We start from the raw sequence: 16,297 nt of genomic DNA, 5'->3' as shown, positions 1-16,297 counted from the left end.
GAGCAATAATACGGTATGTGGTAGGCATGGGGCGGTATAAGATTTTGGCGGTGTGATAACCTTTAGCAAAAATACCACGGTTTCACTGTGTTGCGGTATTGCCATTGCAACACTAAAATGTGTTATTTTCAAAAATGCCAGGTAAAAATAAAGCCTTTATATTATAATATGCTTTCAAAAAATATATAATCTTTTCGTAATGTATATTAAATGTAAACATCAAATCAACCACATGATTGAATGAATTTTGTATAAACACAGCTCATACCTTGGAGACGGTATCACAGAACATTGAAACCTTGACTGTTTAAAACCTCGTTATACATTGAAAACAGTAACCGGCCCATGCCTATTATGTGAAAAAGTATTTTTTAAACTCTAAACCACGTAACACATTGCATTACACAAAAGACATAAAATATGTTTTATTTTTAGCAACGCCTTTAATTCTCCTTTGGTTTTCCCACAGTATCAGGAATAACACAAGATGAATAAAGGATGACGATGAACTGTTTATGTAAGAATTGATTCTGAAATTTTTTAGAGCTGCATAAAACAAAGAATGAGATAAAGATGACTTAAACATTTCTACAATTCATTTTTAAAATTATGACGAAAAGGGCAGATTGAATATTAGCATTCAGAGTTTTAAGAGCTATGGTGAAGTCATCTGAACTATTTCATGATTCTTATGTTGTCATTTTGGAGCTCAGCAACATCCGCTTTATGTACCCAATGTCATTGTGTGTAAAGAGGAGGTCAGAGTTCATACTGAACTTGAGGGTTTGTGTTAACATCAGTGAGAGTAAATGATGATAGAAATGTTATTTCTGTGTGACCCGTTGTCTCATTTGTCCTTGCATTTATTTCAGCATGATGGCACTCAGAAGCGAGTGATAGATGAACAAAAACTGGTCTAGTTAGTTTGTGTACATGTGTGTTTGTGACCGGTGTAAATTTAGCTAAGATTGAGATAGTACTGCAATTTCCTGCCTCACCCTGTTGCCCCATGTTGTGTGTGTGACTGTGTGTATCACACAACTGCAGTTTGCTGTATTAGTAAACCACACATACTTCTTCAAGAAGTTTCCCTCCTCGTGCCCCAGTTGTCCTCATAAATCCCTGATCTTCTGAGGAACATGACCTGTCAGATCGCTTGGCTCACGTTCATCTGCACAAGTTTTGTTTAGCTTTTTCTTCACTGAGAATTGGATTGAAACATTTTTAAAAGTGTTAAACAGAATTGTGTTATGATACCAAAGGAAACTGATATTTGATTATCCAGCATACTGAATAAATGTGCAAGGGTTTCAAGTGTGTGTGTAGATATTTGTGATTGATATCTGTTCTGCAGAGACAAATCCAGCGTCCTGGATTTGTCCGGAATTGTTTGATTTTTGGTTAATTCGCACTGCCAATGATTTTCTGGAATCTGTGCATGCATTTACACACATAACGTAAAGACACGTGACTAGGGGTGCCGAAATACACTATTAGTGCGTGCCCGATAACTATTCTGAATCGCACAGCCGATAATATTCACAGCTTTTTCATGTACTACAGCTTTTGATCAGTAAGTCCTTATCGATCAGAAATCACTGTTAGTTTGACTTGTTTATAACATGAATTTGAAAAAGCAACACTCGTCAAACATAATCATTATACTTATTCTTTATTATCATGAAAATATCTGAAAAGTTTTGAAGAACAGCAATATAAATATATCCTTAAGACATTTTCTGGAGCTGCGTGTCATTAAAATGTGTATTGTTCTTCGTCTACAGTGCATATTGAGTTTCTGCACGAGAGCGCCCCCTGACTTTTGGATATAGCGGCATTTCACCGTAATTCATTTAGAAGCATAGCAAGCATCATCGGCCAATATACACACAACGTATTTTAGTCCTGCACTTATTAGGTTTTTCTACAGCGTCTGAAGTTTGCTAATTATCTGTAAATATTTATTTCTTGAGAAACCACGCGTGTGCATGTTTGTTTATGACAAGATCATAAGATGCGCTGTTCTGTAATGCTGGTGAATGATCTCAGCTTCAGCGCTGATCGTGACGAGCTATCAGATCTTTGCTTCAGTCCAGTTTGCAGACATTTCTCATTGTAAATATTGATCTGCGTTTTAAGTGTCATAGTGAGTTGAACCATAACTTCAGGATGCATTTGCATGTGCGTCCTCACTAGTAAATCGGCATCAACTGCTTTCAGATGGAGCAGCATTAACTTCACAAAGCCGTATTTCTCAGAGAAGCTAGGCAAAATTGCGTCCATAATTGTGGACAAATCGCCTCTGATATCCGATTTTGCCGAGCTTCTCTGTAAAATACGGCTCTGTGTAATAAATGCCGCTCCACCTGAAAGCAGGTGATGTCAATTTCCTACTAATCATGAAACCAGTTAAACTGATGAGATACGCATGAGAATCACAGGCAATTTATCGCCCACCCCTACAGCATGTCCCTTACGGCATTGTTTCTGCGTCTTGTTCACACAGAGAGAATGTTACGGCAATGTTAGGTCCTCTTTACGGTAGTAATCCCAGAACATTTACGGTACGTGTTTGCGTTCACACAGAAGCCCCTCTGCCAATTTTACAGTAATTTTTCGGGGCCCAAAGTGCTGTGTGAATGAGGTTCAATTGTGCATGATTATGAGGAGTATTGAGGGTTCTTTATGTGTTAGTTCATTATATTACTATATTAGCTTCAATAAAGAATAGGAGTCTGTGTGTAGCTGTAGGTGTGTGTGTGTACTGAGATTCACAGTATTTACTCAGCTGTGTGTGTGTTGTGTGAGAGACGGGGCGTCTTAATTGCTTACGAATGAAGTAATTAGTGTGATGTGCTAACTTACAAGAGCCGCGCTGAATTACGTGATGTAAACACGCATGCTGTTAGCTCATCGCCTTGTTTGCTTTGAGCTGACTGTGTGTGTGTGTGTGTGTGTGTGTGTGTGTAGAGAAGGTTGTAACACACTCACTGGGAAGAGCTTTCAATTCATGTGATAATTGTGTGTGTGTGTGTGTGTTGTAGGATTCAGTTCTGATGAGTAACACATACAGACATCCTACACGCACAAACACACACACTTGCACAACCTTGCACTGTGTGTCTGACACTTGTGTCGTTCAGACTAAAGCGGTCTCTTTAGAAGGATAGGTACTAGTTAAAGACGACTGCCCCAAACACACACACACGTTGCGTCTGGTTATCATGGCGTGATTTATTAGTCTCCTCCGTTATCATCTGACGCTCTCTGTCTGTCTGTGGGGTTTCTGTCTGTGGATTTGATGGTGTTCACAGGTACAGTAAGAGTTTGTGTTTGTAAAGGTTCATTTAGGTTCTGGGAACAGTGTTATTCTCAAAATAATTGTTAAAACTCTCATTTGTAGACATTCATCTTCAGTTGGAAGAATGATTCGTTAGTTAAGTTGTGAAATGGCTAAGGTAAACATTTGTTAAACATGCATGTTTCATCCAGTTGCTGTGTGTTTGTGTTTGTGTATCATTGTGTGATTTAAATGGTCTAGCAATCTTGTGTGTTCTCTCACTTAATTTTTTACTTATGAATACCAATTTTAGTTTTTTTTAAAAAAGATGACACCCTATTAAAACTGTCTCATTTGTAAGTCGATTTGGATAAAAGCATCTGCTAATTGTTAATTTGTTAATGGACACGTCTTCAAAAAATGTTGTTGTTTAATGAACATTTCTGGCACAGAAACCAGCAGACTACTGTTGTTTTAATAGTTTTAATATACTGATAAACATCCAGCTGTTTATGTTCACTTTAACAAAAATAAACTTGACTACTGTGTTGACTGCCGGTGCCGATGCTCCTGTGTGGGCGCTTCGTGAGCCCTAATGTCTGAGGAAAACATATACGAACTATATATGCTGGTTAATAGATGTCAGGAGGGTCGCGTTGTGTCCTAGGAACACAGTAGCTTACTCGTACAGTATATTTACTGCAGTGGTGGATCAGCTGCTCTTCCTCATCTTTCATAACTTTGTGATTGTCCTGTAAATATGCTTTTAAATATGTGCGTACTTATGCGCACACAAGGTGGATGCGAGAAGAAAGTGTAATCAGGGCTCCAGACTGCCACCAAAATTTGAGTGTGTGCGACTGAATTTTACATCCACATGTGCGACCAGTTAAATTGACCTTTTTTTGTGATGTGACACTGAATTTGAAACCGCACATTGTACTTTCTGCATTTAACATTAATGTATTTATAAGTAATGCAGTGGAAATTAGTAGAAATGTGAATATTTGGTTAGCATGTTGATTTACGGTGTGTGCCCCTAAATTTTCTGGTTGCGCCCCTAAAATTTTCAGTTGGGGGCCACTGTGTTCCTAGTGAAAAAATTTAGCCTGGAGCCCTGGTAATGTATATTTTTGTCTGCTGTATCCCGGGCTTTGACGAAACCTGCTTGCACTCTGATGAGGCAATGCTTGCAATGCATGACGAGAAACGGACGTACATTTCTTTACGTCCAACATTACACAAAAGGAAAATGTTTCCACACATTTCTGTCATTTTATTTGCCGATAAATGAAACCACGTCAAAAAACTAGCATTTGAAATTTCAAATGAGTTAATATCCAAAATGTGCAAAATTCCGCGTTGTACATTAAATTCCATTTTTATACTTGGATCCGTGTTTTCCGCATCGAGTAAATCACAGGCCCTACATATATATTGAGACGACCGTGTGAGTGTGGTCATGAGGATGGTAAGGCGTGTTTTCGTTTTGGGCTGTGCTCAGTCATCTCTTCACAATAACTGTAATTATGTGCTATTTCTGAGTCTCTGTGTGTGTGAATATGAGAGCCAATTTCTCCTGTAGCAGTCTGGGAATATTTGTAGCTGTTAAAATCATCCAGACCTCACCCTTGCACCATTGTAGTATTATGAAAATGAGAAGACATTTCACATTTTGTGTGCCTTGAAGGAAGTAACATCATTTGAACAACAATGTATTTTGAGACATTTTTATTTTAAGTTTATTGCCTTACCAATCGAAATACCATAGTAAAAATCAAAGTGCCAGGGTGTTCCCCTGTGATATCCCCATGGCCACCCGCCCTGCAGTTACGTTAATCTTGAAGTAACATGTAACACATCCTCAAGGTGTTGCAATGCAGGAAGTTGTGTGAGGAAGTGGGTTTTTCCGGGGGCCAATGTTCTTTGTGAGAGGGGAAGAAACTCTCAGCATTGACACTGTGGTTCACTGCTAATGGAGGTGAAACAGTGATTGTCAGAATGATGACAACATTGCACATCTCTTCAGTGTCTTGAAGAGTTCATGGTATAAATGCAATAGTGGGCGACTAGTACACAACAGAAATGACAGATAGTCCATTAGTTGTGTCGCATTGATGATGATCTGCAATTCTGACGTTTTATAGCTATGAATAAAAACATGAATGGAGGTTTATGTTTCTGTTTTTATTCAGGTTATTTTGGATGTAAGTTGCTAATTTGCTATAGAGCAGTGGGCAGGATATGAAATTAAGATGGCACTGGAAATAATGTTTACCTATTTTTGTCTGAATAAATGACAGTGTTTTAGTTGCACTCTGTCTAAACCACATAGTCAAGAGATTCTGAAATCTCACCACACTTCCTGTGGAAGTGGGCGGCCTTTCTGCGTGTTTGAGGTGTGTCACCAAAAACTTTGTGGTTTAATACAATTTAAACGGATGAGTTACAAAAAAAATTCACCCCCTCACCGTTTGTTATGAAGGGCAAAATTAGCTATATAGGCCAAAAACACTTTTTGTACCAGGCTGTTTTAACATGGAGGTCTATGGGAATTGACTCCCTTTTGGAGCCAGCCTCAAGCAGCCAGTCGATGAATTGCAGTTTAAGTCTTCATCAGAAAGATCGGAAGGTTGCTTCTCGGAACAGACGGACTGCAAGTCGTGAGCACACAAACACCCGAAGCAGTGGGCAGCTATCCATGCAGTGTCCGGGAGCAATTGGGGTTAAGGTGCCTTGCTCAAGGGCACCATAGTCGCAACCCGCCAGTCGTGAGCCTTGAACCAGCAACTCTCGGGTTACAAGCCAGACACACTAACCACTAGGTTTCACTTGCCCCAAACCCCATTACAAGTCCAGGTGCGTCCAAGAGAGAATATGCATAAGTGCAAATTGAAGCACACAAATCCTCTCATACGAGGAAAAGCAAGCAATGTGCACGTTAATGTAAAACTATGATGATAATAATAATAACTATCGCCAACTATCATCATGAAAGACTGCTATTGGCCATGTCTGACGGTCATTGATACACAAAAGTATTGTCTATTGGCGCAACCTATGGTATAACCATGGCTATATCAGTACGTGTAGGCTGTTAAAATTCAAATCAAAGAAATGCACATTTTGAGTTTGAATGATTTCACTGTCAGTTGCATTTCTTTCAGCATAATTGCAAGAACAACATTTATATTTCACTGCAGGCAGCTACTTTAAATACACCTTTAAGTACTTTTTATCTGTACTAATTACTGTGTAGATCTTCAACTACATGACAGAGTGCTGTAGTTTAGTGTCTGAATGTCTTTTAAAGGTTTAGCGGAAGATTTTCACACATTTTTTTAAAAGCACTGCCCCTCCACTTTAAAGGCGGAGTCCATGATGTTTGAAAGCCAATGTTGATATTTGAAATCACCTAAACAAACACGCCCCTACCCCAATAGAATCTGGACCTTCTGTTGATAGACCCGCCCCACACATACGCAACCCGGCATTTGATTTGATTTGATTGGCTATAAGTGTGTTTTGGTAGTCGGCCCGTCTTCTTTTCCAAAGCGTTTTTCAAACATCGTGGACTCCGCCTTTAAAAAAAATGCAAACGCGCAACACTTTACCTATTAACGTATGCACAAGACTAGTTTTCTTTGCTCTGTTCACAAGTTGCTGCCGGCATGGCTCATACATTGAGATGATTACCGTGTCTGCGTGGGTTCGTGACTTGTGCCAGGGCTAGCATCACTAATCATAGCTTACTAACTTTTACTAGCTGTCATTTTAAATGGATTTCTCCAAATAGCATGACAAACTTTAGCTGTCGAGTAGAAACTTTGCAACTGGGAAGCCCAACCTGTGTGAAATATTCTCCCAAAAACACTCTGGTTTTGTTTCCTTCTTCAGAGGCCTTTCTCTTCTTGTCATACAATTCGTAAACACTTTCTCTTCAGACATTCTGAAAAAAAATACGGTGAGAACCCGAGCTTTAAAGGTGCAGTGTGTAAATTCTGGCGGCATCTAGGGGTGAGGTTGTAAATTGCAACTAACGAGAACGTAGAGAAGCTACGGTAGCCGCCACAGGACAAACATGTCATCGTCGGAGACAACTTATTAAAAAAGTTTGTCTGCTAAGGGCTTCTGTAGAAACATGGCGGCACAAAATGGTGACTTCCATGTAAGGGGACCCTCGGTGTATGTGTATAAAAACGTCTCATTCTAAGGTAATAAAAATATAACAGGTCATTAAGTAAGGTCTTTATACACCACTGATAATACAGTTATGTATATTATATTGCATTTCGGTTAAGAGATCATCCTAACAGTTACACACTGCACCTTTAATGAATGGCTGAAGCCGTAGCCCACCACACATATACACCTGAAAGTGCGCATGCGCAGAAAGCGAACCTAGGGACAAGCACGTATAACGGCCTTACGTAAACATATCATCAGAATGATTGACAACTGGGATGACCAATAGTCTTGATAATCCATCCGGAAAAAGAAAATCTTCCGCTATGCTTTTAATTTAGTGATGAATTAAGAAATCAAAATTTCCTTGAGCTTTTGACATAAGAGTACATTGTACTTAAAAAAAAAAACATCCTATAAGTTTCAGAAATCAAACTTCTTGAACAGGGATGCAAAATTCTGGGAATTATAGAAATTCTCCATGGAAATTAAACAGTATTATATGGGAATTGTAGCACATGGATGATGTCGAGTTAACAGTGTTTTTACAATGTTTACCAAACTGCTTTCTAAGTTTGTTTATTATGTACTGAGTATTGACGTATTTTAAACCAAAATGACCCCCATTGTTATCAGAGTACATAACAACAGTTTTTTCATATGCAAAACTGTTAGCCAATCATAGTTGTGCACATTGACTTTCAAATCTAGAATGTGACACGCCTATCACAGCAGCGTCTTTTTAAAGACAGTGTCAACATTGGGATAGATAATAGTCTATTACTTCTACATTGTGATGTTTTTGTAGGGGCGTAAATCAAACATTTAATTGCTGCCAACAATGCAATATTTGCCAAATCCATTTTCCAATTACGAAATAGTTCCAAACCCACACGATTTGCGTCCGATAGCAGTCACAACGTCTTTTGTCTCTTTTGCTCAGTTTTCGCTCCTACAACCACTTCTGCTGCATTGCATTCACTTGCTAGACACTATCACAAGAAATTAAATGCAATTCCGCTAAGCACGCATTTTCGTAGATAGACGTTATGTCAAAGAATGAGGACGTGGAGAGGGTCAAAATAAAGGTACCCTTAAATAAAAATTTTATGTGTGGCATTGATGCATCATATCCATGTCGGTGATTGTTACATCCATAGTTTTTTAATGTAAAAATCTTGATAAGTTTATAAGTGGACCTCCCTGAACGTTATGAAATTAAAAAAAGATGCAGTTCATGACACCTTTAAGAATGAGGAGCATTCTGCATCCTTCCTCTGATTGGCCGTTTAACTGTAGATGCTTCCTGCAGCTGCAGGCCACTTCCTGCCTGTGCTGAGATCCTTTTGTGCCGAAACGCTCTGTCCCTGACTGAAGTTCACCAGCAGAATTTCAATAGATCTGTGTTTTAGTCCTGTAACACTGGCTGATCTGACATAGGATGAGTGCTCGGGAATAACCGGATTTCCAGAAGGAATTCTGTCACTGAGATCCTGAGGTTTGTTTTAACATGGAATAGAGACAATGATGAATATTTAAAAAATTCTGTCTGCTTGGTAGTTTGAAGTTTTTGTTGGTCCGAGTATGCTTTTAAAGTGTGCACTTGACATTTAACCCCTAATTGATGGACAGTAACTTTTTTACGAGTATCTGCGGTCCTGTAAACCGGCAGATGGCCGGTGATGGTTTGTTTTTATGGATGTTTGTCTAAGATCGTCTGCTGGCTTGTGGGTGGGTTTGTGAGGCAGATGCTCATCTAGGGCAGATGTAGTGTGAGTCTGAAGATGTCACCTACACTTTGTCCCACTTACATAACAGCACGTCTGTTCTGATTACGCCTTCATCCGGCTTGAAAAAATTCAGATGATTTAGAATTTTGACATTATAGTCCTCTAAAAACAAAGTATGTTTAGCAACTGTGATTTAATGTTTGAAAAGTACTGTGACTCAGAGAGGTCATCCTTCCGAGGTCTGTGTGTTTTAAAACCTGTTCTTGTGTGTGTATGTGATTGACAGCTGCTAGTGGAGTATGGGTACGACTGCCAGTGCTGCTCCACAGCCCACACTGCATGAGGGTTTCCACGGCAACGGGATGACGGACAGCAGGCGGTCGCAGAGCAGCGCCTCTTTCCAGACGCTCAGCATCCACAATAGCAAGGCCAAATCCATCATCACTAATAAAGTTGCACCCGTGGTCATCACGTACGTCTACCTCACTGCTCGGCTCCCTGATGTCATTTTGAGTAGTTCATCACATCAGCTGTGTATTTGTGTGTGTGTTTGTTTAGGTATAACTGTAGGCAGGAGTTTCAGATCCATGATGACGTTCTCAGGACGAATTATAAAGTCGGGAGGATCTCGGACAACATGCCAGAGCATCATCTGGTTCAGGTGAGCCAGATTCTGAATACTAATGATAATATTTGGTAGAGATGCACCGATTGCGATATTCTGGGCCGGTTATCGATTTTCCTGTAGGTGTGACCTGCCGATAATGATTTTTCCAGATTCTAAGAATTCTAATTGATAGCATATAGGCTACAAACAAAAATCCTCTTTCCTGTAATATTTTTTTATTTTCATAAAAAAAGAAATGATGAAACATTGCACTTTCACCCAAACTGCATTAAAACATGATTTTCTTTCATTTAAAAAGATTTAAAAATAAAGTGCTCTCAAACTCAGTCAGGCTGATTTACATTCTATTAATGTCCAAATATCAGTTGGACAGCTGTGGTTAGAAGAATAGTTACTAGTTATGATGTGTAAACTTATTAATCATTCTTTTGAACAAAATAAGCAAGCAACATGCAGTGCATCCTATATCTGTCATTCTGAATATATACAAATTACATTTCATTTATTTTAGTTTGCAAACAGAATTAAAGCAATGTTCCGACCGGCTCCGAATTGAAATGTCATGAGACTGACTGGTCGGTTACCGGTCTGACTGATCATGCTTAAAATCGGCCAATTCTGGTCTCTGGCCGGTCGATCGGTGCATATTTATATAATAATTATTTACAGACATTACTATTTTTTTCCTGTGTTTTCACAACTAAAATGAATACATAAAATACAGTTCGACTCAAGGTAGATTTTGAAAACACCATGTGAGCAGTTCCAGCATTATGGATGTGACATTTGCATTCAAAACTTAAAATTTTTTTTCTCAGAGAATGGATGTATTATCAATATAATTGAACCATCTGTTTATATTTTCCTAAACCCCTGATGATAAGTTTTCTGTTTTAGATGAGGGACACATGCATGCGTTATGGATGTGACAAAAATAGGACACACATAGATTTGAAGGATTTCTGTGAATTAAAATGCACAAACCAGAAGCAATAATACCCAACAAATAAAGAAATAACGTCTCTTAAAAGATTATTTAATATTTATTTTATTTAAATTTTTGTGTGTGCATTTATGAGGAAGAAGCAGCGTTATAGGTGTGACATTTCTATGTTATGGGTGTAACATTTCTGAAAATTGCACTTACTATACTATGAATAAGGATGAAAAAATGCTTTAAAAATTTTAATAGAGATTTTGCATGGATAACATAACAATGTTCATTGAGGACCACTGTGTTACAACACAGGACACAGTACAGACCTATACATCATTAAATAAAAACTAAAAAAAGATTTTAAAAATATGTCTTGTTTTCCAATGAAGAAATCAAAATATCTTTGAAACAAAACAAATAAACTCGTTTAGTATTTCAGTCCACTCAAAGTATGATGTTAATGTTTCTGCACCTGTATTTGAGTGTTTTAAATGTGTCCCAGCGTGTCTCTCGGACCTCACAAACAGAGTCCGTACTTGTCGTTTTGTGTTCTTCAACTCTTCAGTCATGTTCACACCTCTCATTGAAGTCTTTGAAAGTTCTCCACCTCCTGTTAACCAGTGAAAACATTCGCTCGTTCATTCTGTTTGCTCGTTTAGTTTCTGTTTGCTGACGATCCAATGATGAGTTTCACTGGAAATAAATGTCACACGTTTATACAGCGGTCAATTCATCAAACACAGACGCATGAGGTTTTAAGTGGAATTGTTCTTCTTTCTAAAGCTTCTCATTATTTAATGTTCTCTGTAAGAATAACGTTCTTATAGAATAATTCGTAATTTTAACACTTTTATCCAGCATTTAACGTCATGTTAGCGTTCGCATCTTAAATCTGAATTTTATTGAAGATGATCTGCTAGACTGTCATGGTGTCACATAAAAACAAATATGACAGCAGCTTCGGCAGTTTTTAGTAATTACACAAATTAATTAATTCAACTAATAGTTTGCGTAATAAACTTTTTTTTTTACATTATATGTGTGTGTGTACTGCGTATAATAAATATAAATACACACACATGCTTGTATAATTATAATATCAAAATGTATATACACATGTAAATATTTATTAAACGTATACATGCATGTGCAGGGCTTAACATAAAGGACTGCCCGGTGGCCCGGGGCAAACATGAGAGACGTTCGGACCAGTCAAAAGTATTGTCACTTGCCCGATCGGGCCAGTGCTTCACCCTCAATCACTAAAATATATTTTCATCAATGTATATTATTTAACATCTTGGAAGCAGACATTTACTAGGGTAAAACACGACGAAAGAAACAATGCAATATTTTGCACAGTTTGCTGTCAGTTTACAGGTAAAGCAAAAAAGTTGGGAGCCTTTTTTCGTTGGAACATGTTTATTGTATATGTATACAGTTATATTTGACTTTTGAATTATTATTTTTAAATATGTGACACTAACAATAAAATGAAATAAAAACATGTGAGCGATATGTAATGACCTATATGTGAAGTCTTCTGTCACAGTAAATACTCACAGCTTTGCATACACTCTTAAACTCTCTAAAACTGTATTCTGAGATAGTTTGAAACGTTTGTCATGTGCAGGACTCTTATTCATTGTGGTTTATTCACAGGGTTCCTACTTTATGGTCCAAGATGTGTTCAGCAAAGCGGATGTTCTCAATACCACCGGCTCTTATGGAGCGCCCAACTTCCGGCAGAGCAAAGGCAGCTATTCGCTGTACGGAATGGGTCAGCCAAGCCTGAATGGTTTCAAACAGGTCCTCCAAAGACTGCAGGGTCAAGGTCATCAGGTCAGAGGCCAATGAATATCTTGGGTTTTCCTCCGATAGGTGAAAGTGATGTGCAAACAATTGTGCTGATATGGTGTTTGTCAAGTAGTTTGTTAAACAGGGTCTCACGCTGAGATTAATTCTGGTGTTGATTCACTCGATGGTTCGTCTAAATGTGTTTTACATTCGTAGAGTCGAGTAAACAGACGCTTTAAATTAAATCTCATTTGTTGGTACAAACAAAAAGCTGTTTTGAATAACCATAATGGTTTAACCGTAATTTAACTAACCAGTGTGTTGGGGAAGCAATTAATACACTTCACACTGTCTTTCTCTCTCTGAAGGAGGTGATTTTCTTCTGTTTGCGTGAGGAGCCTGTAGTGTTTCTACGTTTGGACGGTGACTTTATTCCATATACTCCCAGGAGGAAAGAAAACCTTCATGAGAACCTGCATGGACTTGAGCGAGATGTTTCCTCAGAGAATCTAGAGCTCACCATCAGGAAAGAGGTGGGAACATCACTCGCACACATCATAATAAATGCTTTGTTCATCGCAGAAAGATTTTTTTTACCTTTTTAATCACGTGTTAGGTTAGTTTAGGTTGTCAAAAGGTAACCCCCCAAAAAAACTTTACTAGCGTTGTTCATTTCAGTTGATTTTTCTGACTGACAACCGCAGCTGGTTAACTAAACATGATCGGTTAACTTAATATTAAAAATACAGTTGACTGTGTTTCTGTGACACAGTAAAAACAATACAATTCACACAACATTACAATGCACAGTCTTATATCAATTATACTTAATAAACTGATAACATGTGAAGTCATGTCAACCCGTAAAGCGTTTTTTTATCTGGGAAAGCCCAAAAACGGCATAAGCAAAAACTGATCAGCACATGTAGTTTTTTGCTCATTACCCTGATTTTGCATTGCATGTAAACACTTTAAACAGCTTTCTCGCCCATAAACATTTTTGCTCACACCTACAAAGTGGCAATTTTAACATGCTATAATAAATTATCTATATGATATTTTAAACTAGAACTTCACATATGTACTCTGGGGACAACAAAGATTTATTTTACATCCCAAAAAAGTCTGGTGAAATGTCCCCTTTAAAATAATAATGATTAACAATATAGAGAAGTAAGATAAGTTATTTTAGATGAAATACAACATGAAAACATTTGCATTTGACCCAACATGTAAGTCATAACATAACCTAAAAATCTTTCCTGTTTTAATACGTAGATCGATTGAACATTAAAACGGTGACTGTGGAAATTAAACTAATCTGAAACATTTTAATTTCTGCTTTCAGCTTCATGACTTTGCCAAACTAAATGACAACGTGTTCTACGTCTATAATGACATTGAGCACTTTAAAGGAGAACCTCAGAAGATCTCCATAACCTGTGAGGAGGACATCCACGTTACTGAGGAGGTGTATAAAAGACTGCGGTTTACCATGCCCATGTACAGGTACACAAACACACACTTCAGGATTTCTGCTATGCTGTCTCTAGATATTTAAAAGCCCAGTAACTAAGTCAAAGCAAACACTTTAGTCCAAGAAGCCTCATGCATGGGCCATTCACAGTCCAGTTGGTATGGTGATATCCTGGGCCTGTGGTTGGTCATTGTCTCCTGAAGAACTTGCGATAAAGTCATTTGTTTGCAGGTATTACCGGATGCCTCTGCCCATGGAGGGTGCACCTCTTGAGGACATCTTTGATGTGTTCGTGAACATTCTCAGGGTAAGATGTTCTTCATAAGAATTAACCATACACATAACATGATTCTGTCTAGTGTCTGATTGTGAACTATATGAGCTGTTTTTTTAAGGAGAAAAGAATCTAAAATGAATCTGACATCAGTAAGACTAAAGTCAAAAAATATATAAACTGCAGCATGGATGTCCATCTCACCATAGACACAAACTAACTGATTTATTGGCCTGGTTGACATCACTAGACAGTGTCTCTAGTTTTTACAGTCAAATATTGTAAGGCATATGTTTATTAAAGCAGTGTTGTGTAATGTTGTGTGCATGCATGTTCACGTGTGTGTTGTGTGTACTGTGATGAATGAAACTTCCTTTGCGTGTCATGTGTTTCCTGTTTCTCTGGTTTGAGGACACAGACTGATGCCACATATTTGTCAAGTTGAAAGATTTGAAAGCATAAAATGGCCAAGTTAAACCACAGATGCAGTGTTTCAGTCTTTACTTAAAATGATGTCTGTTATCAGAAACACAAATACCAAGTCAGCCATAAAATAATTGGCTTGTTTTACTCTCTGTATTGTGTTTGTCATATTATTTTGTATGTGCTGTTCCAAGATGACTTCTTTAGGTTTGTCTGTTTTAATGGATTTCGATGAAATGTGAATTTTTTTACTATTTGGAGTGTCTTGTTTTAGCCATGCTGACTGGCAGCAACTTTGTAGAAGAAAGCAAGGTCACTTCCTGTATTTCTCTAAGTCTCGTGATGCGTCCCAGTTCATCTACTTACACTGTGCAAGTTCATCTGAAGAGTTTCGTTGCAAAACGAGATAATTTTTCAGAAATCTCGTTTTTTTGGTTGTGCATTTGAATTGATTTCAATTCAACTGCAGTTGGTTTGTTTTAATTTAAACCTTCAATACTTAAAAAAACAGTTAAGTAGCACCATAAAACAAAATATTGACATGATAACATAATAATAAACATGTTTTGACAAAAATGTAAAAAAATGGATTTTAACGAAATTCTTCATATATTTAAGTGCATAGCAAAATAGAATGTAAGAACTGGGATATACTAACGGGCAACATAAGTGTTTATAGTTTCTCGACACACATAATTAACAATTACACACATTAAGATCCATATGGACAGTATGCAAACTGGGACATTGGCCCTGGTAAACAAACTGACTCGGTTAACACGACTCGCTCAGTTTTCAGATTATAACTCGGACACTTTCTCTACAAACTAACTGGAGGTTTTTATTGGTTTGAAATCTCATATCTGAAAACTTTTATCAGATTTTATTGCTGATGTTTTATGTTTTTATTTAAACTAAAGGTCGACCGATAGTGGATTTTACCGGTACCGATAATTAAGTCCCTGCTTGCTGATTACCAATTAATTGTCCCATAGTTTTTAAAATGGATACTGGATCAAAAAACAAACACTAAAAGTGAAACGGTGATTAAATGTATTACAAAAGTAGTAAAATAACAGTATTGAACCATGTAAATGTGCTAAATAAAAAATTAATTTATAAATAAAAATATATGAATTATATGAATAATTATTGAAGTAAATACTTTTTTGAAATACTCACACTGGTACAAGTAAAATTACATAAATGTATATTATAAGTGTAGTAACTTATTTGCATCTATTTTAACATTTAATGATTATCTAATCAAAATAACAAAAGATGTATTGCAGTAATGATTTTGATTCTTTGAATGTGTTAACGTAGCCGACAGGTGCATATAGTTTTCTCACATTATTAACTTAAAATATGGATAAAAGTAACCAGCGGAATATAAACTAATGCAAATCTAATAATCATGACGTTAAACATTTGGGTTGGATTTATCTGTATGTATTTTTGTCTTACTACTAATATTAGTGTCCTGTCTGCTTTGACAACAAACTTATGTTCATGCTGTAGTTTTTCTGCTAATGCAGCATCTATTTTTAGCAAATTAATTACTTT

General features: G+C 37.3%; 1 protein-coding gene across 9 annotated transcripts in view; it reads left to right on the top strand.

Annotated features, from left to right (window-relative positions):
* The window catches only part of pald1a (phosphatase domain containing paladin 1a), a 62,260-nt gene that overhangs the window by 4,527 nt on the left and 41,436 nt on the right, over positions 1-16,297 (top strand). For 7 of the 9 annotated variants that reach the window (XR_012369365.1, XR_012369364.1, XM_073867252.1 and 4 more), the window contains 6 exons: positions 9,482-9,667; positions 9,754-9,856; positions 12,423-12,602; positions 12,926-13,090; positions 13,906-14,066; positions 14,266-14,341. Coding sequence is in view for 7 of the 9 variants with exons in the window: in XM_073867252.1 (XP_073723353.1) it covers positions 9,495-9,667; positions 9,754-9,856; positions 12,423-12,602; positions 12,926-13,090; positions 13,906-14,066; positions 14,266-14,341 (858 nt within the window). In the remaining 2 variants the exon portion in view is untranslated. Of the gene's footprint in view, positions 1-3,146; positions 3,315-8,812; positions 8,964-9,481; positions 9,668-9,753; positions 9,857-12,422; positions 12,603-12,925; positions 13,091-13,905; positions 14,067-14,265; positions 14,342-16,297 lie in introns of those variants that run through there. The other 2 variants (XM_073867255.1, XM_073867256.1) reach the window with 2 other exon arrangements.

The sequence above is a fragment of the Misgurnus anguillicaudatus genome, chromosome 4 (assembly GCF_027580225.2).
Source record: "Misgurnus anguillicaudatus chromosome 4, ASM2758022v2, whole genome shotgun sequence".
NCBI classification, from domain to species: Eukaryota; Metazoa; Chordata; class Actinopteri; order Cypriniformes; family Cobitidae; genus Misgurnus; species Misgurnus anguillicaudatus.
This window is presented reverse-complemented; position numbering and strand designations above follow the sequence as displayed.